The sequence below is a fragment of the Exophiala dermatitidis genome (genome assembly GCF_000230625.1).
Source record: "Exophiala dermatitidis NIH/UT8656 unplaced genomic scaffold supercont1.3, whole genome shotgun sequence".
Classification (NCBI taxonomy): Eukaryota; Fungi; Ascomycota; class Eurotiomycetes; order Chaetothyriales; family Herpotrichiellaceae; genus Exophiala; species Exophiala dermatitidis.
In genome coordinates, this window is record NW_008751648.1 from 1816108 (window position 1) to 1839906 (window position 23799).

The following is a 23799-nucleotide window of genomic DNA, read 5'->3' on the forward strand; positions in this document are numbered from 1 at the left end:
TATATATTAGTAATATAATAATCTTTATAATAGATAATACTATATTTATAGTATACTACTATCTTCGTACTTCTACGACTTCGTCTCGAACGTTATCGTCTTCTAAATAAGATAGAGAATTATTATAACGCTATATACGTATCTAAGTATATTACTTATCTTTACGTAGTATTTAGTTAACTTCTCTATTACTTATTCTAGCTCTCGATATATAGTAATCTTCTAAGGTATACGCTTTCGAGCGAGCTTCTGCTAATATATCTCGATATAATTAAATAGCTTATTATATACCTTATAAACGTACTAGACTATTAGACTACGAATCGTAGCTCTAATTATATTCGTATAGAGAGTAAACGATATAAGAATATCGATAAGATATCGTATCTATAGCTACTTCTCTTCTATTAAGCGAATTAACTTAATATTATAATTATACTATAATTCTCTATTAAGAAATAGAACGATTTTAGTTATAAGCTTATTAATATATATAAGTATATTATATATTAAGTTTTAGTAAGTTACGATATCTTAAATTAGATTTAAGGAGTAACTACGCGATTAGTAACTTAAGAATCGCGAGTGCCTCTAGGGACTACTATTAATATATATCGCTAAGTTCCGGATCTAGAAATAGTTAGTAATAGACTCTTATAAAGATATATTAATAATACGAGTATCTTTTCGAATATCGCTATAATAGAGTCTATAGTACTACTAATCGACTCTATATCTATATAGAGATAAGTTAGCGGCTTTAATAGATTCTATTCTATAATCTATACTTCGTTTCTTATCGTAATATATAGAGCGAAGAGTAATACTTTAATTACTAGCTAGATTATATACGTAAGATACGAGATCTAAATAAGACTATTTAATTCTCGACCGAGAAGGTTAGTTATCTCTCGAAGATATCTAAATATAATACTATTATTTCTTATATTATTCGTAGTAATATAAAGAATCTAATTAGATTAAATACTAACGTTCTCTAGCGATATAAGAAGATATACGTAAAGGATTTTATCGATTAACTCTTTATATATTAGGGCGAAGTTTACTAGAATCTCCTATAGCTTCTAGTTTATATTAATAAAATAACTATATAATATTAGTTATTATAGTAATCTTTATAATAGTATATATCTTATAACTCCTTAGAAATATATCTTATTCGGACTTATCTAGTTATTAATTATAAGCGAGATCTTAGTCTCGACTAGTAAAAGACTTATAAGTTAACGTTATTCTTTATCTACTTACTAGTATAGACGTTATTAAGTACTTATTAGTACTAAGAGCTTAAGTTAAGTTATTAAAGCTATAGACGCTATCTTAATTAGTTAATAAAACTCGATATTCTCTAGAGCTCGGAATAGAAGATATAGTACGATAATTATCTATAATATCTAGTTATAGAATTCTTATTAATCGAATAATCGAATCTCTAAAATAAGATAATCTTCTATCTATACTAATATAAAATAATATATGTAATATTAGATAGTAGAAGATATACCTTTTTCTTAGTAAATAGATATTTAAGATTCGCGTCGAGCTTCTTATTTCTAGTATAATCCTTACTAATAAGATACTAGCTTAGATAAGAGATATCTATCTTCTTTAGCGTAGAGTAATATAATATTAACTAGTATTAAAGATAATATACGAAGGGTATACTATTATACTTTCGGGCGTAAAACTATATATTAATCTAGATATCTAATCGCTTACTAGAACTCTTACTAGTAGTCTACGAGACTATAATAGTTATATATTTATAAGTCTATAGAGTCTATTTCTACTACTTCGAAAATACTTTATCGTACTCTTCTCTTTATAGAATAAACTATTCGTTCTTACGACGATTAATCGCGCCTATCTAGAATTTCTCTAGATTAAATAGATATTATATAAGTAGATCTTCTATAATATCGTTAATAAGCTCGTTATTATTAAGATCTAGTAATATAGATAGATATAGTATTATCTATTTAAGAATAGACTTAGATATCTTATCTAGATCGATAAGATTAATTATTCTAGTTATTAACGTATAAGAATTCTAAATAGTAGAAGAGAAGTTAACGAAGATAGAGAACGAAGTAGAGCGTAATAAGCTAAAGATAGATAATATTTTTAAGAGATAAATAGTAAACTATATAATTATAATAATCTTTATTCTAATCTTCGTTATATATTCTCTACGAATAAGCGAACGAAATCGCGATAACTTAAATAGATTCCGAACGTACTTCCCTTTTTATAGGTAACGCGCGCGTCCTTTAGGGGAGATAAGCTATATAATATAGCAAAATACTAATATCTAAGTATATAGGTCTACCTTATTACCTATCTAATAGTTATAACGTACCGGTATAAAAAATACTTATTTTTTACGTCGCGTTCGCGTTACGCTCTAATTATAAGATATTATAGATTAAGTAGAGTAAAATTTAGAAGAAGATTACTTAAATCTTAGTAGTAGCTAAAAGTAAGTATAGAGTATAAGTCTAAATACTACTAATATTAGATTTAGCGACTACTAAACTCTACGCTATATAATAGTATAGTCGATATCTCTATATAACTAGAAGCCTATCTCTAGTTATAATAATTAATATAGTATCTACTCTTATTTAAGGGCTTCCTTAGGATACTATATAATATTAGAAAGAGCTAACTTATTCTAGAATAAGTTACTACTTTCGCACTATAGATAACTAGCTTATTCTAATACTATCTTCTAGCCTTTCTCATTATAATTACTTCTATTATCGCTCGCTTCTATACTCTCTATTTATCGATTACTAGTCTTCTTTTCGGTTTAAGTTATCTAGAGACGAGCTATATCTATAACGCCGTCGTTCTAGTCGTTAGAGTCTTTAGATAAGCGGTCGCTTAGCGCCTTAGTCTTATTCTAGCCGCCGTATCTCTCGACTATTTCTTTCGGCGTATATACTAATAGATCGCTCTTTAGACTAAATAACTAGAATACGCTCGTTAGGATATAGCCTTCTATTTTTAAAGTATCGAAAGTATATAGCGCTATATTTACGTTAATCGGATCTATCGATATACTAAAGCTATTTATAACGATCTAGTTATCGTTAAATAGTTTCTAGATTTAGATAGAACTAGAAAGATAGTTAATTTAGTAGTTTAATATAGTAAATCGTATAGCTATCTCGCTTTATAGTATCTCGCGAATTTCTTTAGGGAATAAATTAACTAAATTAGCCCTACCGTCTATAGTTATACGTTAGTAATATAATAATTAATCTAAAAGTCGACCTACTATTAATAAGATTAGTCTATTTAGGACTAATAATAGAAGTACTATTCTCTTAAGTAATTAAAAAGAGCTTATATATATTAATATTATCTAGAATATACTAGTACTTAGTATATAGATCGATTAAGACTTATTAATAAACCTTCTAGAAGATAACGGCTTACGTAGCTAGACGTCTATTAAAATTAAAAGTTAGTACTAGCCTCGTATATAACTAATTACTATAACTTACTAGTATAGCTTAGTAGTAATATTTTCCTTATTAATCTTCTAAACTTCTACTTCTTTAGTAAGAATCTTATCGTCTATAACTTTTAGAATAAAGTCTTTAGTAAGTATACTATCTTTATTATAATCGGAATTATCTTCGATAAGCCTAAGGTCTTCGAAATTAGCCCGTTTTATCTTAAGCTCTCTATTAATTTCGAAAAAGTCTATCGAGTTAAATACCGATAAAGACTCTATCGTCTATAGTACTACTCTTAAAACTTATAGTAATTAGTACGATAGTACTAATTAGAGATATTAGCTAGTTTTCGTCTCTATCTTCTTATACTCGACGAGCTCTATCTATAGCTATAAATTAAAAAATAACTTACTCCGTCCGCTTTCGAATCTAAAATAGTATACGATTAGAATATATAATAAAGATTAGTATATTTAGGCCTACCTTTTTTATTCCTCTTTTTTCTTATATAACTACTTAGCGCGATACTTTTCTATATTATTAAGGTTCTTATAGACTTAACTACTTCGTAGTCTCTTTAGCGCTCGATTAAGAGTAACCGAGTTAGCCTAGACTTATCTTTAGATCTTATTAATAAGTCTCGATACTATAATACGACGCTTTCGGGCCTTTACTATATATAGGTTAGTAGAGTAAGAATCCTCGCGTTTTCTCTTTACTCTAGGTCTACTATTAGGTTTTCTATCTCGAATTTTTCTAAAGATTATATTACTATTATAGTTAGCTACTCTCTTCGCTAGTAGAATACTATAAGTTCTACTATATTTTAGTAGCGAGATAATTAGCTAGTTCTAGCTATAATAATCTATATTCGGAATTTTCGATTTTAATAGTATCGATATTAGAGCTCGAAGACTCTAGTAGACTATATAATTATAATTAAGTATATATAAAACTCGCGTAGATAGTAGTTATATATCTTAAGTCTAGTACTAAAGCTATTATTATTATAATCGTTATAATACACCTAAAGTAGGCCTTACTAGATTTAGAAGGGCGAGTTAATCCGTAGACGACCGTAAAATCGTTATATATTCGTAATTAGTATAGAGAAGTAGTAGTAAAGTATAGATAAGATAAACATAAGATTAAAGTAATTAGTTACTAACGCTAGTCTATTTAGAAAGATATATCGATTTATTATTAGCTACTATACTAATAGGCCCTTAGCGAGACGCTAAGTCTTTATTATTCTCCTTCTACTAGTACTTACCTCTATCTTCTTTATAGTACTAAAACTATAGTAGTATACTCTATATCTCTATTTTCTATAGCCTCTAACTATATCTAGCTAGTCTAAACCGCCTCGCTATTAAATCTCTCGATTAGTAGTACGGCCTCGTTAGCTTACTCGTAAAATAGTGTAGTATAATTACTCTAGTTACTACGAGGACTACTTAGAGGAACTACTAGCGAGCGTATTATATACGTATAGACTTTTATTATTATAATTAATATACTAATCCTAATACTAGAAGAGTAGCTATAAAAACCCTTCTTTTTCCTCCTATAATTTCCTAATACTATTATTACTAATAGTATATATATCTTCTCTTTATAATACTAGTCTTACTAATAAGATATTAGACTCTACGCCTAATAAACGAAATCGTATAGCTTTACGTTAAGTAGTATAGATCGAAAAGATCTTTTAATAGTTTATAATCGATCTATCTATAGCTAGGCCTTATACGCTACTATTTCGTTTAACGTTAGTTAAGATAATAACTATAGAGCTAAAAAAGCTATACAACTTAGATATTATATAAGTAGTATCGTAAGTATAATCTTCGTATATATTTAATCTATATCTATCGCTAGATATTAATACTATAATTATTCTATTAACTATAATTATTTAGATAAGTATATCTTATATACTTAAGTATACTATAGTACTATTAGCTAATATTTCTTAGAGAAATATATAAATAGCGAATATAAGAATAGAATCTCTCGATATCTTAGCGACGTAATATTTAATAATATAGCTAACCCGACTACTCTATTTCGACTAGCTAATATAATCTAAAATACTTTTATACTAGAATTCGCGATATAGTTACGTAACGAAAAAGACTTACGCGATACGCTCGGAAAATTCTATATATTCTTCTATATAGTAATATAAGCTAAGTAGAAATAGTTAGACTTCTAATCTATTCTTAATATAAATAAACTAGTTTTAATTTTCTAAGAATCGATATTAAGCTCGATCTCTATAGCCGCTACTATCGACGGTAGTACTATATAAGATATTCTATAGCCGAGGATAAGAGAGTTCTATTAGCTAATCTTAAGTAAGGCTTACTCTCTCCTTTTATAGTAATCTTTTTAATAGTTCTATAGTTAAAGAGTAACGATATATTACGCCCTCGAAATCGGCGTTTCTATAAATATAGATAATACCTAATTACTCTAATAGTAGTAAGTAACTACTCTACGATTCTATATAATATTCGCTATATACTAACTAATAATAGCTACTAATATATACGGGTTTCGAATAGTCGTTAAATAATAGATTTTTAGCGTAACTAATATAATACTAACGCTATATATATCGCTTATTAATATTATATAATAAGACCTAGACTATATATTAATAGACGAAGAGAAGTAGAGAGCTAATTTAGAAAAGTTAGTTCTACGAAGTCTAGTACGAAGAATTAATATCTTCTAATTAAAGTAATATATAGCGCGTAAAATCTCGAAGAAATACTAATAGAGAGTAAATATAGAGATAAGTATAATATATAGAGTAACTTCGCTTACTAATATAAAGAAACTACTATCTAGTTCTATATCGTCTATATATAATCTAAGACCGCGCTAGATAACTAGCTTAAAGACTCTACGGCCTCTACGACCTAACTCGAAGGGTAGTAAGATAACTAGCTCGAAGACTCTATCTAGCTCGAGAATCGATAAGAGAAGCGGAAAGACTCTATTTATAATCTCGAAAAGCGGAAAGACTCTATCTATAATTCCGAAAAGCGGAAAGACTCTATCTATAATCTCGAAATCTAAGGCGGTTAGAAAACCGATAAATACGACTATAGTACGAACTACGTACTACTTAAGAGACGCTAATACTAACTTTATAAAGCTTATAGAAAGAAACTTATTATAGCTCTACGGCCGAAGAGTAAATTAGACGATAAAGGTATATTTACTCTCGCTCTTTATATATTATCTACTAAAGAGGAAGTTATAATAAAAAATCTAATCTCTAGTCGAGCGAGTAATACGAGATTATTTAGAGATTCTAAAGTAGATATATAATAAGTAGAAGTAATTTATATATTTCCTTATATTAATTATTATAATAGAGCTAACGAGATAGTAGTATTTTTATTACGCGAAATTATATATTACTAACGTATTACTAATTCTATTATCTCGGTAGTTCTCTTTATCTATCTAGTAAGAAAGATTATAGAGAACTTCTTTAATAATATTATTCGTATCGAAGTAACTATAATAAAGACTCTTTAGATATCTATTAAGACTTTCTTAGTATTATTATTTAAAAGTTAATACGAATTAGAACTTCTATTAATTAATATAACTAACGTAAGATATAGATACTAATCTATATACTATTTACGCGAAGCGTATTACTATCTAGAGTAAAGATATATAACTTACTCGCCGTCTTAATCTTCGCTATACGATCGATTATTAGTAGCTATATTTCTATCTTAGTTAAAATCTAGTTAGTCGATATTCTAATCGATATAGTAGACTACTTCTTTATTAGGGATTTTTCTAGATAGTTAAGTAAATCGTTATATAGTACGAAGATAATTATAAAGAAAGAGACTATAGTCGAAGATATACTATTTATTATAGTTAATAGATTTAACGCGCCTAAGGAGTCTAGCTCGAGTTACTTATATAGATACGGAATATTATATACTACGAGTAGTATATACTTATCTTCTCTAAAGCTAAAGTATCTATAGTAGAGGTTTAGTAGTTTAATTTTAATTACTAGAATTAAGTTAATCTATAAGAACGTTAGAAAGAGTATAAAAGATATATATAGACTATAAGTAAGATTAGTTCGTCTACTATTAGTAAAAAGAAATTATTTCTTAAGTTAATCCGTATTATATCTCGTCTATCTAAAATAAGTTATAAACTATAAGATCTTATAATTAACTATCTCTATTACGAGAAAATATATCTAAGGGGATTTAGTAAAGAGTTTAGTCTAGACTATTTATAGTAATCTATATTAGTACTATTATCTAGTTTCTAGTAATTTACTCTTTACGCTATTCTCTAGAATAGTTTTAACGATACTAGTATATTCTCTACTTCGAGAATCTTCTAAAATTAGTAGTAATCTTAGTAATACTATTATTAATATATTACGCTCGCGTCTTATAGACTACCGTCTACTTAGCTTTCTAGTACTTTAGCTAAAAGTCGACTTTAATTTAAGTTTAGTCGATCCTAATTAGAAACTTTATTCTCTTCTATCGAGAATTAAGATACGACTAGTTACTATAATATATTCTTAATAATATCTTTTAGCTCGCTAATCCTTATAATAGCGGTTAATAGTTCTTTACTATCGTTAGTACTAAAGCGGATTTACTTAATACTTAATTATATAGCGATATCTATAAGGCGAGAGATCTATTTACGTTTATTAACTAATCTTTTTAGTTTATAACTCGAAGAGTAGCCCTCTTCTTCGACTCGACTATATAAAGGCGAGCGAACTTACCTTTATACGAAGCGCTCTAGATATACTAAATATTAGCGTTCTCGAATCTCGACTACTTCTACGTCTAAGTTCGTCTTTACTTCTATATATACTATATAAGTCGTATTCTATTACTATTCTTAGAATATATTATTACGCCCTTCGTTCTAGCTATTTATCTCTTTTATCTTCTATACTACTATACTTAGTCGATCTTTAAACTTCGCTAATCTCTATAGTATACTATACTTATAGCTAAGCGTTCTAGTAGTTTAAAGAGAACTAAAAGAAGATAGAAGAATAATATTATAAGCTTAAATTTTACGTTTAAGATAGACTTTATATACTCTATACTAAGGCGGTAGTATTTATTATAAGTATATATCTAACGAGCCGCGAAGCTAATAGAATACGCTATTTATTATTACTCTTCTTAGTCTCTCTCTAGTTATTCTTAATTAAAGTCTCGTCTCTATTCGTTTCTTAATCGATTTTTATATACTTTTAAATCTTTTATATCTCTTCGAGTCTTCGAAGAATAGATTACTATAATAACTATTATATTACGGATAATTACGATAAGAAGCCTAAGTATAAGTATAGTATACGCTATTCTAAGAGGAGTATAACTATTAAGAAGATCTATAATTATACTATACCGACTCGATATCTTCTAAAATCTAGATATATCGAAAGTACGGATATATAACTTATCTATCCTTATCTAATTATATAACGTATATAGAACCGTAAGAGCCTAAGGCTAAATAGCTACCTATCTCTATATAAATAGAAGGTTAAGCTATTATACGCTTCTTAATTATCTATCTATAGTATTTATAAAGTATTTAGAAGCACTCTATAAGATTAATAAGTACTAAATAATACTCTTACGATTATACCTTTAACCGTATTTCCCTATAATAGCTTATATTTATATTTTCGTACTATTTCGAGAAGATAGTAACTAGAGTATAATAATAATTACTATATTAATCCTATCTATAGAATAGATTCCTCTTATACTAGTATATTTTCTAGTTAGCGTATAAGCTATTACTTTTCTATATATATTAAGCTATAATATTATCGGTATTTTTCTATTAAACTATCTACCCGAACGGGCTACCTAGCCTAAATAGGTACTACGAGTAGGGCTTAAATTTCAGGAACCCGCTCGCGGTACCCGTTAGGTTACGGAGTGCCTACCCGGCCTAACCCTTAGGGTAGCCCTAACGCGGGTAGGGTCGGGTTAACCCGCGCCACTACGCAGCCTAGCGGCGACGATTCTTAAGAAGTATATCTTACTAAATCTTTATTTAGAGATCCTCTTATACGCGTTCGAGATAGAGTATTCGAGCGTTAAGCTTACGTTTAAGTAACTAAAGTACTTTAATAGGTTAACTACGCGTAGAACGCGAGACCTTTATCGACTTCTCCTCCTCGACGGGTTTATAGAGTATCTTAAGTTTAGTTTCGTTAGTTACTATTAGGATTATAAGATTATATCTTTTTCACTTTCTATATATATCTCGTACTTTTACTAGCCTCTCGACGTTATCTATTTTTAGCCGTATAAATACTAGTATAGCGAGTATATCGATAGAGCGATACGATACGGCGTCGAGAAGTTCGATAAATTAGATTTTCTATTAAATCTTATAAAGATAAGAAATAAGACTTTTAAGAGATCGATAATCTATAGCGCTTAGAAGAAAATAGGCATTATACCGTTTAATCCGTTATAAGTAATCCAAAAGGTATAAGAGTAGTAGCTATAATAATAGAATATACGAATTACGTACCTATCGAGAGACGACTACTACGACTATAATACTTCTAATAACGAGATCTATAACGAGCGTATAGCGCGTGAAGCGCGTAATAATAGTAATAATAGTAATAATAGTAATAATAGTTAGCGTATAGGTTCTCGTACTCCTACTTCTCCTTCTCCGCCTACGCTCGATATAGTTACTCTTACTACTCTTTATAAGCCTCGATTCTTCTACGTTACCTATAAAACCCTTAAAGAGGCAGTTAAATAGACTAAGATAACGCCTACCGTACGCGACTCGCTTAATTCATTCCTTAAAGGTGCCGAGGCGCTCGTTATTTTAGGTGCGAACGTAGTTCGCGATCTATAGCGTACCTATAACTACCGAGAGTCTCGAAAGTCCCGAGATTAGTTATAGAGATATATCGCTAAAGGCGTAATTATAGTAGTAGACGTATAGACGTATATCGAGTTGCGGCAACTTGAAGAGAGTAAATACGAGAAGATATAACGTATTATCGAGCGCGAGACCTAGAGGCTTAAGAAACTGCGTTAATAGGAGGAGAAACGCGCTAAGATTACCGCACGTAAGCGTAAGCGTTAATAACGAATATAAGAGCGTAAAGAGTAAGTATAATAGCGTCGAGAGTAACGTAAATAACGCCAGTTAGAGCGCCAGGAAGAGAGATAACGCAATAGAGTAAATATAAGACTTTAAGAGGAGACTATAGAGACAACCTCTCTAGAATATACGTAGGGCTCGACGAAGGGACAAGTACCGCCTAATTTACTATATAACTTTTCCCTCGAGACCCTATAGGAGTATTAAGAAGAATAAATAAGTATATCTAAGCGTTATTAATAACGTTATCGACGTCGACGTCAATAGACGCGTAAATCTACGAAACGCGACGTATTTAGTAACCTAACGCAGTTGCCGACAGGCACTTGCTCGTAGAGCAAGTGTAGCGCCGCGTAAACGCGGCCGCCAAACTCGGAAGGAGGGGTGGGTCCCCCTGACGAGGTCCTTGGCACGGTTAATCATGAGGAAAATACTCGGCTTTTGGCCTCGTACAAGCTAGGCAGAGCACGCGATTCTGCCAAGGTCCAGGTTTTCAGTGGAATGATCCTCATCAATATAAGCATCCAATGAACGATATTGACAAAAGTACCCCTTGGGAGGAAAAGACAAGCAAAGATAAGCGGGATCCAATCATGCTTGATTAACGCCACCGGAATTGGATACATGCCCCATGAGAAGATCTGGGCCCACAATTGCGTGCTCTTCAACTTTGTCAAAACCCAAGAGCACGGCATCAGCCGTGGATCCCTCACGTGGAATACATATATTGAGATATGGCACATTTGCTTGACGCGGAATATGAGCCGTCATGATTCCAGAAGTTCGTGATAAGAAAAAGACTTTATAACCTGTGGAAAGTTACTGTGGAAGCCCTCGGCCATCAATCTGTCACCCATCATCTACGCCGGCAAGATGGCGAAACAAGACCTGGAGCCCGTTGTTGCCTCCTCACCTGAACTTGCACCGGCGGAGAAACAACGGAGGAGAAGCAATGCCGATGCAGCTCTTGAGCTCCTCAACAACACGGGCGGTCTTCAACAACCCGTCGATCCAGCCCGACAACGTCGACTCCTGAGAAAGATCGATCTACATATCATGCCACTCATCTGTCTTGTATACTTTCTCCAATACATTGACAAGACGTCGCTGTCGTACGCTAGCGTGACTGGCCTTCGAGAATCGGCTCATCTTCATGGGAATCAGTTCAACTGGGTCGCGTCAATCTTCTTCTTTGGCCAATTAGCATTCGAGTTTCCCACGATCCGATTGTTGCAGGTATTCCCACTCGCCAAATACGTCAGCGTCAACGTCGTTATCTGGGGTGGTGTCCTAGCTGCGTTGGCCGGGTGTAAGAGCTACGGAAGTCTATTAGCATGTCGATTCTTCCTCGGTGCAGCTGAGGCCGCCGTTGTGCCTGCTTGGGTTGTCTTTACAAGCCAATGGTACCGAAAAGAAGAACAAGCGTTCCGTGTCGGCATCTGGTTCAGCATGTGCGGCTTCGCGCAGATGTTCGGAGGGTACTTTGCATACGGCGTCGCCCGACACGTGGGAGGAGATGTCCACGCCGCGCTGCGAGGATGGCAAATCATCTTTTTGATCCTCGGTCTCTTGACCGCCGTCGTCGGCGTGATCTTCTGGTTCGTCCTGCCAGATTCGCCTGCCGTGGCTGGGTTCTTGTCCGAGCAAGAGAAACTCGAACACGTCGAACGGATCCGCGGCAACGAGCAAGGCATCGGATCGCAGGTGTTCAAATGGGACCAGTTCCGCGAAGCGCTGACGGATATCAATACGTGGCTGTACGCGTTTTGGATCTTTGCCGCCAACATCCCCAACTCGATCGCCACGAGTTTCGGCAACATCCTCGTCACGGGCATGGGGTACAGTAAACTCAGCTCTCTGTTGTTGGTGACTCCCTTGGGAGCGTATGAGGTTGTTGTGCTCCTCGGCGTGACGTACATCGCCATGAAGACCAACCAGCGGTTGTGGTGTTGCATCTTGACGCACATCCCGTCCATCGTCGGTGCCATCTTGATGGCTTCCACGGAAAAGGCGTCCGCCCTAGTTGGGTACTATCTTAGCGGTGGCATCCCGATAGGATGGACTACGATTCTGGGACTTCAAGCCACCAATGTTGCTGGGTCTACGAAGAAAATCACCGTTACGTGTATAGGTAAGCAAAGCACTCGCATTACCTCTTACCCATATCCACGCCGCGTGTGTTTTTGTGTGTGAGGGATCACATTGCTGCACAATATGACTGACCAGGTATTCCTTGAAACCAGGCACGATAGCATACACAGTCGGAAACATCATCTCCCCACAGACGTTCCAAGCCCGCGACGCTCCACGATACTTGCCCGCCAAAATATCAATTGTCATCCTCTATTTCCTGATCACGGTCGATCTGTGCCTTATTCGGATCGTGTACGTTTATCGCAACAAGAAGAGGGACGCGGCCAAGGCGGAACGAGGCGAGGACTATGTGCCGGAGAAGAACCATGAGTTTCAGGATCTTACGGATATCCAGAATCAAGAGTTTAGGTATTCGTTGTGATTGAGCATAGTAGTAGATTAGTAATGGTAATCAGTGAGAGAGAACATTGAACAAAAAGGAGAATGAGAATATGGTAACTTGATACAATGTGTTTGCTATCAAGCGATGAGAAAATATCATATCCAGGGTTGTCTGACTGATACGCTACTTGGAGGGGTCTACCCCTCCATTATATCTGTATCCTTATTCATGATCATGGTTATATTCGGTGTCTAGCTATAATGTCGCCCTCCAACTTGAACCGGGGAGACAAGTCTGAGGGTAATCGCTCATGCGGCTCGCACGAGCTGGGGGTGACTCAGGCGGCATCACTCTGTTTCCTAGTTGGGCGTGAGGCGGGACTCGGAGCAGTTCAAGTTCAACCATATATCTTGGCATCACATGATCAGGCGTGGACATCGCGTCTCGACCTCAATGGTCACCCAGACACCGTGTCGCACACCCCCGCTCTCTGTCCTGGGAAGTGAATGAAAGAAGAGTCACTCTCTCGTGAAAGTTCGAAAGTCACACTATCTGCGCGTATATCTACCATGAACTGTTCTTGCGATCCTTTACACCAGCCTGATATCAACACCATCCCCCAGTCGCGATGGTGTCCGCGCAGGAAAAGATTGAAAAGGAAAGGTTCTTCCGGGACTTGTACCGGCTAGATACACTTGATGACGATCTGGCGGAACCTGATTCTCATGCCATCGGATCGCCCATTAAACAGACAAAGACAAGAGAATCGAAGCCACTGCCACACCCAAGTTTGATACTTGCTGACGCCGATCATGAAGCCAGCAACCGGGCCTCCTCTCCTGGGTATGATTTCGGATCGAGGCACACATCTGCACGACCACGACCAGTTCAGGAGGAAATTGAACCACAGACATTGAAGCCGCCTAAACTTGTTTCAACGACCGCTGAAAAGAGAAAGCGTGCCGATATGCCAGTTGCTCGAACCAAGACCAAGGAACCCGAAAGCAAAGTGGCCCGCGAATCAAATATAAAGAGAGTTAGGCCTTCTCTGCCTGTGGAGTTTGAGACTGAGACTGCGCATCATCATCGCAGGACCAGCATTCCTGTCAAGGAGAGACTGAATGTCACAGACCTCTCCAACATCAAGCAGCGCAAGCGACAGTTGGGTAGTCGCAAGAAACTGCCACCAGTGCCTGTCGAGCAACAAATGTTCAGTGGGCTGATGTTCTGTGAGTTCCTGTCTAGGACCCCCAGCTTTATGCAAGCCCTTGCTGACCGCGTGAATTCCAGATTTCGTACCTAACAATGACATTTGTCAAGCCCGTCGCTTTCGAATTCACAAAGCGGTCCAGTATGGTGCTACTTGGGCAAACGAGTGGTATGCTGAGGTGACGCACATTATTGTCTGTGACGGTCTTGATGCGAAAGAGGCGTCCAAAGAGTTCTGGTGCGGGGAGATTCCAATGGGCCCCATTGTGGTCAACGTGAACTGGCTCATTGAGTGCCTTTCCCGTAAGGTTGTCTGTGAGCCGCAGTGGAATCGGTTCCAGGTACCCGGCTTCGCAGATTTGCAAAAGGAGAGGAAGCCAGCGAGCCCTTCTCATGGCCTGCACCCTCCTGTCAACAAACAAGCAGTTGATCCTCCTGTCCCAGATCCTGCTGGTGGAACGGCCAGAAGATCCCACCGGTCTCCTTCCGTCTATTTAGACCTAAATGAGGACGACACCCACTCCGGACTGGAAGAGAATGCGGCTGAATGTGCGCGGCATGAAGAAGAATCCGATCTGGAAGATGAACTCGACAACGCCATTGACGCCGTACGAGATCTTGGACACCTCCCACTCGAACTGAGCTTCGAAGAGAGTGGAATCTCACCTGCAGAGCATCACGATATCGACGAGGCTCTGACAACTTTTCAAGCCAAGGGCAAGGCTCCAAAGGTGAATGCGGCTTTCATGTGCATGGACAAGCATGACGGCAAGAACGACGACAATCCCAATGCACAAACGATTGAGAAACTTCTCAAGATGGGAGAGTATTATGGGGCTACTGGAGATCAGTGGAGAACCCGGGCTTATCGACAGGCAGTTGCGGCCCTGCGGAAGCAACCCCAACTTGTCCGCACAAAGGAGGATGCGTTGGCGGTAAAAGGCATTGGGGAGCGAATAGCAGAGAAAATCCAGGAGATCGTCTCGACTGGAAGACTGCAAAGACTCGACAACGCCCAGCTGGACTCTCGGGACAAGACACTGCGGCTGTTTATGGGCATTTACCATGTCGGCTATCCTACTGCCTCAAAGTGGATCGCCGAGGGACATCGAACGCTGGAAGACCTTCTCGCAAAGGTAGATCTGAATCGAAATCAGCGAATTGGCATCGAGCACTATGACGATTTCCAGCAACGGATTCCTCGGGCAGAGGTAGCACAACATGCCGCTATCGTTCAGAAAGAGCTGCAAAAAGCCGACCGCGGCTTGCGCATGATCGTTGGAGGGTCATACCGCAGAGGCAGCCCGGACTGTGGTGATATTGATCTGATTATCTTCAAGAAAGACGCAGATCTCAAGCAGATCCAGGCGCTGATGATGGAGACAGTCATCCCCAGATTGACCGCACGAGGTTTCCTCAAAGTGGCCCTTGCTACCACTCATCATAAAGACAGCGGATCGAAGTGGCATGGGGCGTCTGCGTTGCCGGGCTCAAAAGTATGGCGTCGCATTGACTTTCTCTTCGTCCCCTGGGCGGAACTTGGCGCCGCATTGATCTATTTCACCGGAAACGACTACTTCAATAGGAGTCTGAGGTTACTCGCAAGTAGGAAGGGCATGCTGCTGAACCAGCACGGCCTCTACGCGAACATTTTGAGAGGGCGTGGGCGAGAGCGGATGACAGATGGAAAGCTCTTGGAGGGACATGATGAGAAGCGTATCTTTAAGATACTTGGGGTGACTTATCGGCCGCCAGAACATAGGAATCCTTGAGGAGGCATTGGTACCTTCGACATCGACCGAGATCATTGGAAATACGATCTCAAGAAGAAATTGAAGCCGGCCTGGACAACCAAGCTGTCAAGCCGGTTGACAGTATTGAATCTGAACAAGGCAACAAAAATTCCTTACATTCAACAAGGCGTCGAGCAGCCGTAAGCTGGGCAGTCGACGATTAGAAACAGATATCCTACTGCGGTGCAAAGGCAGCCTTTATCGCCTCTGAGCTCGAGGCCGGCATCTTCCCCATACTCGCTAGTCCTAAATAAGATAAAGTTTCAACAGGCGTGCTACAGGGGCGGAACGTCCCGGTATCCAATGACAGAGCAGACAAGCTCCCTCACCGCCAACAGCCGAGCCACCGCCTTTTCGGCTGCAAAATACTGCCTGTCCAAATCTTCAATTGTTGCGCATCATTGTATACACTGTACAACAACCTCCTCGAGTACAATCACAATATCCTTTTTGATCCGGCACCAGAGGACGCTGGTGTCTTCAAAACGCCGGCCTATGAGTTGGGCCTGGTGCCCTTCTCTTGTATATATTCATTTCTTCATTGCCGTGTCTTGGCGTTTGGGTCACTACTTCTATCCGCGCCATTCTCGCTTCTGTCTTCACTCCTCTTTCACTTCACCGCGACACCATTTCTTTCTTTCTTTTTTTTGCCAACAACTCTACAGTAAGTGAACTCGGGGAAAACAATCTGCTCACTACAAGAAGGCGACTAACTTGTTCTGCCCTCTATATAGATCTGCCACTATGGGCCGCCGTCCTGACGCCCTGATCGCGCAGTACTTTGCGCGCGGGGCCAAGATCGGGGACGCCTCGAACAGGTACGAGTACACTTGTTCGAGGTGTGGCGCCCACTTCCCCAAAGGCCGCCGCGAGACCCTGAACGCCCACTTGACCAAGAAGTGCCCGTCCGTGTCCGAGGCAGAGAGGATAGAGATTGGATGGCGCCTCCTCGACCTCCCCGCGCCCAATGAAGACAATATACGGCAAAAGGGCGCCACGGTCAACCCTGGCTCTGGCACTTCTAGCATGGTGGCATCATCATCTTCAACAACAATAGCGCAGGATGTACAAAGACAACAACAACAGCAACAACAGCAACAAAACTTCAATGGTTTGAATGTGTTGGCTGAGGCATCGCGGCAAGTCGGCGGCAACAATTCTTCGGGCTACACCCCTGCCGATCAGGCTCAGACTGCAATTGTACATGCAAATGAAGACGCAGATACTACAACAGCTGTCTATCATTCTTCTCCGAGACAGAGTCAGAGTCATCAACAGCCTGAAGCTCAGCAGCATGGTCTACCACTTGATCCACAGCTTTCAGAAGATGCGTTCACGCAACAGCTCCTCCTGCATGCGGATGGAATGAGTGGTGTTGCGAGAAACAATGATTTTTCCACCCTAGCAACATCTCCTCTCCCTCCTACTACTACTGCAGCCAGCAGCACTACGGCAAGCTTCCCGGGATTGTATTCCTTTACAAGCTTGAACAACCATGATCAGCTCCATGCTGTCACGACCCAGGGGCAAGAGTTTACTACCTCTTCCCTGACAAGCACTCACCCATCACCAGACCTTAGCAGTATTGCCGCCAGCGCAAACGCGACACTTGCAGGACATATGACAGAGGAGAATGGCAACGGCAACGACATTAGCATGACAGATCATGACGTCTCTGAAGCACTACTAGAAGAGCTGCGGGAACAGACACAAGCTCTGCCTCAAACATCAACATCATTGACCTGGGCTCCAACAACATTGTTAGGACCACATGCCATGGACGTGGAGCATTCTTCTTCTGACCAAACACATACAGACATACAACCAGACCAACAACAGAATCCTACTAATGGTATTGAAGCACAAGTTTCTACCACCACGACTGTCCCCGGTACCCGTCTGCTTCTCCCAGCCGGACCAATTCCTACAAACTCAAACTCAAACTCAAACTCAAACTCAACCCTCGGCGCATCACGACCAACAAGTACAACAACTCATTTCGTCGCAGAAACAGGGACGTTGGCCAAAGTCCAGAAGCCCAAAGTGCGAGGCCGGTTCGACGATACACGGCGTAAAAAGGTCCGCGAACTGCGCAAGCTGGGTGCCTGTCTACGCTGCCGCATGCTGAAGAAGACTTGTTCGCCAGGCACGCCATGTCAGACCTGTGCTGCGGTCGAGACCCCCCGGGTCTGGAAACATTGTTGTGTCCGTACGAAGCTGGTCGACGCCTTTCCACTCTACTTCAACCTTATCTATGGCGGTGTTCTCCACAAACGACTCGAACATTTGAAGCAAAGGTCAGAGACACTGTACGACAGCAACGCGCACCTTGTGGCCTGGTACATACCAGAACAAAAGATTCGATTGAGAGTTCAAAAGCGGAAACTCAAACAGGCCGACAACGAGACCAACGGTAACGGTCCAGCTGGTGCTGCTGCCTTGCAATCATCGTTGCTTGTTGCCAATCCAGAGTATCAACAAGACAACAGCAACAACATCATTTTCCACATTCATACAGAGGATGTCAACGTATTCGATGTCGACCAGCTGCTCCGGCCCCTGCGTGAACATATCATCGCCCAGGAAAAGTCTGATGTGATCAAATCGACTGTGGCTGTCGCCCAGGCCCTGCAGACTGGAGCTATCAGCATGAACGGCAACAACAATGACACTACTACAGCCTCGCCTCCATCAATTTTTTCGGTGGAAAAGAACGACAATCTTCTAGACCGTGTCATTGAACTCTGGACTGCAACAGCCTTGCTCACCAACCCAGAAGTCCGTCCGAATTTTATGTTGGAACAAGACAATACCGACCCCAACCATAACAATAACAATCACAATCACACTCCAGCAGCAGCAAATGGCGCTCAGTCCAGTGACAGTGGCAGTGGCACAGACGATGGCGGGATTATGGTTGAAGGTGATGCATATGCACACAGTCGCGCATTGATGACTCTACAGCTGCAGGCAGCCGTTGAGAAGCGAGCAGACAAACTGGCCCGCGTGGTCATGAATCACTTGGAACAACGTCTGCTGGAGCGCAATCGGAACCGCAACCAGAGTGTGGAGATTGTGCTTGTCGCCTTCATCCTGCTCAACTGTGCAGAACGAATGTGTTGGCTGTATCGAGTCTGGGCTTCCGAACAAGACGCACAAGCAAAGTCGGGACAATTGGCGCCAACGGCACCTACCACTACGACCATTTCTACCTCTATACCTGGCCCCTGGCCTCTCTACAAGCCAGCCGGCGATTTTGCAGACAAAGGAGAATACTTTGCCGGCATCATCCATCTGTTGCTCAACCTTCGACAGTTCGAGCCATCCGTCACCGTGGACCCGACCTCGGGATTTTTGGCCCCCAAAGATCCGAATGACACCGCTCTTGCCGCTTGGTTGAACAATAGTTTCATTACAAGGGACTGGGTCCTGGAGGCCACAAAAAAGGGGACAGCAGTGGCTGATCCGGAACATTGCACATCTTTGGATGGCACTTTGTGCGCTCGTCTGCTGTAGGGTTAGTGTGTGTGTGTGGTCATTCAGATTCCAGAAAGTGCGCCGCGATTGATGAACAAAAAGATACGAGCTATAATTGCATCACGATCAGGGATGCAGGGTAACGACGAATAATATTATGACGAAAGACGACGACAGCAACGAGCATTGGACGATAGAAATGGAAGACAGCACTTCTCAGGAGTCAGGAGTCCAAGAGGGGACAGATCAGGTCAGCTTCAGCGTGTTTCCGAGCGGTGCGAGGGGATTTGATAAAAAGGACAGCTGAGGAACGTTGGCGCACAATGAACTGGGTGATAGTGAATGGAATTCCCACGGTGGCGGACTGACGCTTGCGATCATGAATCCTTTACTCAACCCATCATAGGGTTGTTCCCCTTGCGCGAATGCTCGGGGCCATAGCCATTGAATTAATGTTTACTCTTGAAATGAGTCAGAAAAGGGGTGTGAAGAGGACGTCGTGGCAGTCGTGGCCGTCGTACAAGATTGCGATCGCCTCGATCGTGTCACACTGCAGCCACAATTAGATCCCCGACATACCGCCTACCGGTGCCTGGTAACATAGCGCCTGGTACCTGGGTAACAACATGCACGATGTACCGTAGCGGTGCAGAATGCAAGAAAGTCCAGGGGTACAATCCTCCTCGTCGATCGCCCACTTTTGATACCTAGGTCGTTACTATTGCGCAGTCGGGGAGCCTGATGGGTACCACGGATAAGGACATAACTGCGTGAGAGACATTCAAGGCTGATATGGGATTCCTTGCTTGACCAAGACTTATGATACCAGCCATGAGGTGCAGAGGCACGAACAGGTGTTCATGTTAGAGAACGTGACATGCGACATGAGTATAAGTGGCCGAGGATGTACCGTAATGCATACTCAATCCACCACCGTGTTTCAAGTTGTGAGTGCAAGGTGTTGCATTGATGGTTTCAAATAACTTTGCGCACCGTGACTTGAGCTGGCATTTGATACATCTGATACATGTTGTCGTCGAACGTCAAGGGCAAAGTACAGGCTGCGGCTGCCACCAGCATGAACTGCTGCAACCGCGGCTCGCATCGATCTGCCCGAGGTGCCACGGGCGGCCGCAGAAAATGTGTGTTCGAATCTTTGTGCGTCACGGTGCGTGCCAACCGCAACATCCTGGATCCCTGAAACCCCAGACAATCAATCAACTTTGGGGGCCGCCGATCGTCGGCCGCAGTGGTCCAAGACGGGTTTCTGACGAACCAGTATGCGATCAACGCGCCGTGAAGCACCAAGATACAGCGTTTTGCAGTAGTAGTACACCACCATTAATCGACAAGGTATCTAGGTATGCTTCCCAGCTTGCGATGCACATATCAGCCAGGGGCGGGCCGAACAGCTAGTGTGTGGGGGTGTACACTGGACAGACGCATAGGTACACAATCTCTCTCCCTCGTCCGTCAGGCGCCCAGGTGGTCAGTGTAACATGATCAATGCAAGCCTGCCCTGTAGCACCGCTCGACGCCCGGTGAGTACGCATCATGTTCGGCTTGAGGGACAAAGGAGCTCCTGTCAGTCGGTTCAGATTCCAATTGTCGGTAGAAGCATAGCACAGATCGTGGCGTTCCTGGTAAGCAACAGTATCATCTTGCAAGGCAACGCATTCGCTGTTGCTTAGGTACGTTCCCTCTATGTAACAACCAAACAGGTGGCGCGCCGGTGAGACAGGGCTAGCCTTTGTCGTCCGAGTGCATCGTGAATAGGCGAGCATTTTCAAACCAAGGCATCCTACGCACCAATCCTGTCGATCGTTTTACTGATGCCCCGGCATTTCCTCGCCGTTGCTCTCCAAGAGGTGAGGCGGACAGAGATAGCTCGAGACGTAAATGTGATCAGCACTGTCTTTCTGAGCCAGCAGGCCACAGTTACGCTGATGGACGTGAGCTGACTCCTTCTATTGACTGCAGATCTTGCGGCCGGGTCGTCTTAAAAGTCCATGGTGTTCGGAGTATGAGTGACTTTGCTGCCATTATTGCTATAGCAGGGGTACGCCGAAAGCTGCATCAGTTTCCTTGTGACAATGCGAGATTCCAATTCGCAGTTGTTCAGATATGATAATGACGAGACTGGCATCGTATTGTCTCCCTGAACCTCTCGAGAGACCAAATGGCACAAGACATCGGGTTCGTTCCCCGTGTTAGCCTGAAAAATCCAGAAACACGAGGCTGGTTGCCAGGGGGCGGTTGGCATGTCCATTTGGAAAGATGAATCATCGTCGCCGTGCGGGTTGCCGTACCCAGCGGCAACGCACGGCCCAGGCAAGATTAGCAGCCATGAGCGTGTTATGGATACCACTGAAAGCGAACCACGAGACCCAGGAAGAGGAACCAGGCCATTCATGGAAACGTCATGGAATTGGCACAGGCCGCTCAAACTTGTGATGGTGGGCTCGTGTTGACCTTACCTAGATTGAGATACCTAAAGGCACGACTGTACTATCTTCAAGTTGGCTGCTCACTGGGCAGACCACGCGTCTCCGATCGAAGACCGCCTGAATGAGGCGCCCGCTCGCTAATGCTGGGCCGCTGCGCCGCCGGCATGACGCGAAAAGGGTGGTTTCGGCCAAAACCATCCCATTTGCGAAGGTGACAACCAAGTTGACCTGAGGCGGGCGGGTGCCACGGGAAGGTCGAGGCAAAGAGGAGTGAATGCAACCGTGCACCAGGCTGGCATGGAGGAAAGATGCTTAACGGAGACTAGTATGACCTGAGCAGGGCTCATTCCGCGCTGGCCGAAGCGTTCAATGGCTCGTGTGTACCGGGGTCGACCGATCTTTGACGAGGATGAATGGATGGAATCAGGTTATGTCGACTTAATTACCCAGTCAGATTGTGGCAAAACCCTTCCAGAACGAGAATGTGCCTAGAACTAGAGCAGTCATCCGTTCGGCAGGCTTGAAGGATGGTCATCAGATGTCGTGGGAGAGAAACCACGCTCTACTTTGAGTCGTGCTCGCTCCATAGGGACAGGCTGCCACCGGCCGAGGAGGGGCGATGCAGGATCTTCAGACCAGCATTGGGAACCTAAAGGTAGTAATGATCGAGGGTCTGATGGTCAACGGTAGCGCCGCCCACAGATCTTTGTTCATCTAGCAATTGCTCTTCCTGCTCGTCTTCTATCGCAAACCCAATGCTGTGGCTCCTGAGACTGCGAAGCTTGCAGCCCCGGAGGATGTTCACATCGTGGGTTCTGCGGACCGAGGATGGACAGTAACGGCCAGGACACGAAGTACGACTCGAAGAGGACTGAGCATGGCCAACTGCAAAGCGCTAGTAAACAAATGGCCCGGGTCGGCAAGTCGTGGGATCGAAGAAGCTGAGGCCTTGCAGGGATTCCCGCCACCTAGCAGGGATCTCTCGCTGACGGTGGAGCAGATGACCAGTCTGAAAACGAACGGAGACAGACATCATGAACATGTCAGTGACTCTGGCGGCCTAGAGGCAACAGAAGGAGCGACGACAATTGGCCGAGGGAGTATGCGAGGAGGAGCATATGCACATCGACGTGAGTGGGCAGAATGGAAAGAAACGCGACGCGTAAATTCGGACAGATGAACAACAGTCGCATTCGCGTGGGATTGATGAAGTGAGATGAGCCAGATGGAACTGTGGCATACTTTTGATCGAGCTCGATACCTGCGGCGCAGCGGCGGATATCCAGGCATACCAGGTAATAGTGACCTGCCCCGGTGCAAGCCCACCCCGCGCCTGGAGGAGGTAAGGTACAGTACTATTACTGGCAGGAGCTGTCGAGTTCTTTGATGCCTACAACCTCAGGCTACAGTTGTATACTGCGCTGAGCATCCCTCACAGAGGTGCTCTGGGCGCCGCGGCAAAGCACTGCAAGGGGTTTAACTAAAAAAGCCGACGGAGCATACCTGGGTAGGGAGGCCTCTGTCCTACTCGGGCCAGTGGTGCTTACCAGTAGTATACCGTGGGACCTACTGTACAGTACCATGAGATCCGTACAATGGTAGATGCTCTCGAGATGGGGGCAGCAAAGAGCGGCAACCTGATGATGATACCTGTAAATCAGACACATTATTCTACGCCTACACCACCTACTACTGTACTCCTCGTAGCATCAGGAAGAAATCCCTCTGCT

The 23799-nt window shown here is 41.6% G+C and overlaps 5 protein-coding genes across 6 annotated transcripts; 4 read left to right on the forward strand and 1 right to left on the reverse strand.

The window, feature by feature from the left end:
- The first annotated feature begins 11134 nt into the window (after positions 1-11134).
- On the forward strand, positions 11135-13417 carry HMPREF1120_03642 (MFS transporter, ACS family, allantoate permease). Its single transcript, XM_009157721.1, has 2 exons — positions 11135-12798; positions 12911-13417. Exons 1-2 carry the CDS (start codon positions 11541-11543, stop codon positions 13180-13182), a joined length of 1530 nt encoding a protein of 509 aa, XP_009155969.1. The 5' UTR covers positions 11135-11540; the 3' UTR covers positions 13183-13417.
- A 194-nt stretch (positions 13418-13611) lies between these two features.
- HMPREF1120_03643 (DNA polymerase IV) lies at positions 13612-16416 on the forward strand. The gene is made up of 2 exons (XM_009157722.1): positions 13612-14372; positions 14434-16416. Exons 1-2 carry the CDS (start codon positions 13772-13774, stop codon positions 16122-16124), a joined length of 2292 nt encoding a protein of 763 aa, XP_009155970.1. The 5' UTR covers positions 13612-13771; the 3' UTR covers positions 16125-16416.
- Positions 16417-16549: 133 nt separating this feature from the next.
- HMPREF1120_03644 (uncharacterized protein) lies at positions 16550-20554 on the forward strand. Its single transcript, XM_009157723.1, has 2 exons — positions 16550-16809; positions 16880-20554. Exon 2 carries the CDS (start codon positions 16890-16892, stop codon positions 19659-19661), a length of 2772 nt encoding a protein of 923 aa, XP_009155971.1. The 5' UTR covers positions 16550-16809; positions 16880-16889; the 3' UTR covers positions 19662-20554.
- On the reverse strand, positions 19875-23422 carry HMPREF1120_03645 (uncharacterized protein). Its single transcript, XM_009157724.1, has one exon. It carries the CDS (start codon positions 22033-22035, stop codon positions 21622-21624), a length of 414 nt encoding a protein of 137 aa, XP_009155972.1. The 5' UTR covers positions 22036-23422; the 3' UTR covers positions 19875-21621.
- HMPREF1120_03646 lies at positions 21004-23756 on the forward strand. Of its 2 annotated transcripts, XM_009157726.1 has the most exons (3): positions 21004-21265; positions 21344-21523; positions 21603-23756. In XM_009157726.1, exon 3 carries the CDS (start codon positions 22947-22949, stop codon positions 23247-23249), a length of 303 nt encoding a protein of 100 aa, XP_009155974.1. In that variant the 5' UTR covers positions 21004-21265; positions 21344-21523; positions 21603-22946; the 3' UTR covers positions 23250-23756. The 2 variants fall into 2 exon arrangements, with proteins under 2 accessions (XP_009155974.1, XP_009155973.1); XM_009157725.1 differs by having other exon boundaries at positions 21344-23756.
- The last annotated feature ends 43 nt before the right edge of the window (positions 23757-23799 follow it).

What these genes read in the sequence shown, in the direction of transcription:
- HMPREF1120_03642 (XM_009157721.1), top strand. Translation starts at nt 11,541, where the DNA reads ATGGCGAAACAAGACCTGGAGCCCGTTGTTGCCTCCTCACCTGAACTT. An exon ending in AATCACCGTTACGTGTATAG is followed by an intron (nt 12,799 to 12,910) that starts GTAAGCAAAGCA and finishes CCTTGAAACCAG; the next exon opens with GCACGATAGCATACACAGTC.
- HMPREF1120_03643 (XM_009157722.1), top strand. Translation starts at nt 13,772, where the DNA reads ATGGTGTCCGCGCAGGAAAAGATTGAAAAGGAAAGGTTCTTCCGGGAC. An exon ending in GTTCAGTGGGCTGATGTTCT is followed by an intron (nt 14,373 to 14,433) that starts GTGAGTTCCTGT and finishes CGTGAATTCCAG; the next exon opens with ATTTCGTACCTAACAATGAC.
- HMPREF1120_03644 (XM_009157723.1), top strand. Translation starts at nt 16,890, where the DNA reads ATGGGCCGCCGTCCTGACGCCCTGATCGCGCAGTACTTTGCGCGCGGG.
- HMPREF1120_03645 (XM_009157724.1), bottom strand. Translation starts at nt 22,035, where the DNA reads ATGAATGGCCTGGTTCCTCTTCCTGGGTCTCGTGGTTCGCTTTCAGTG.
- HMPREF1120_03646 (XM_009157725.1), top strand. Translation starts at nt 22,947, where the DNA reads ATGGCCAACTGCAAAGCGCTAGTAAACAAATGGCCCGGGTCGGCAAGT.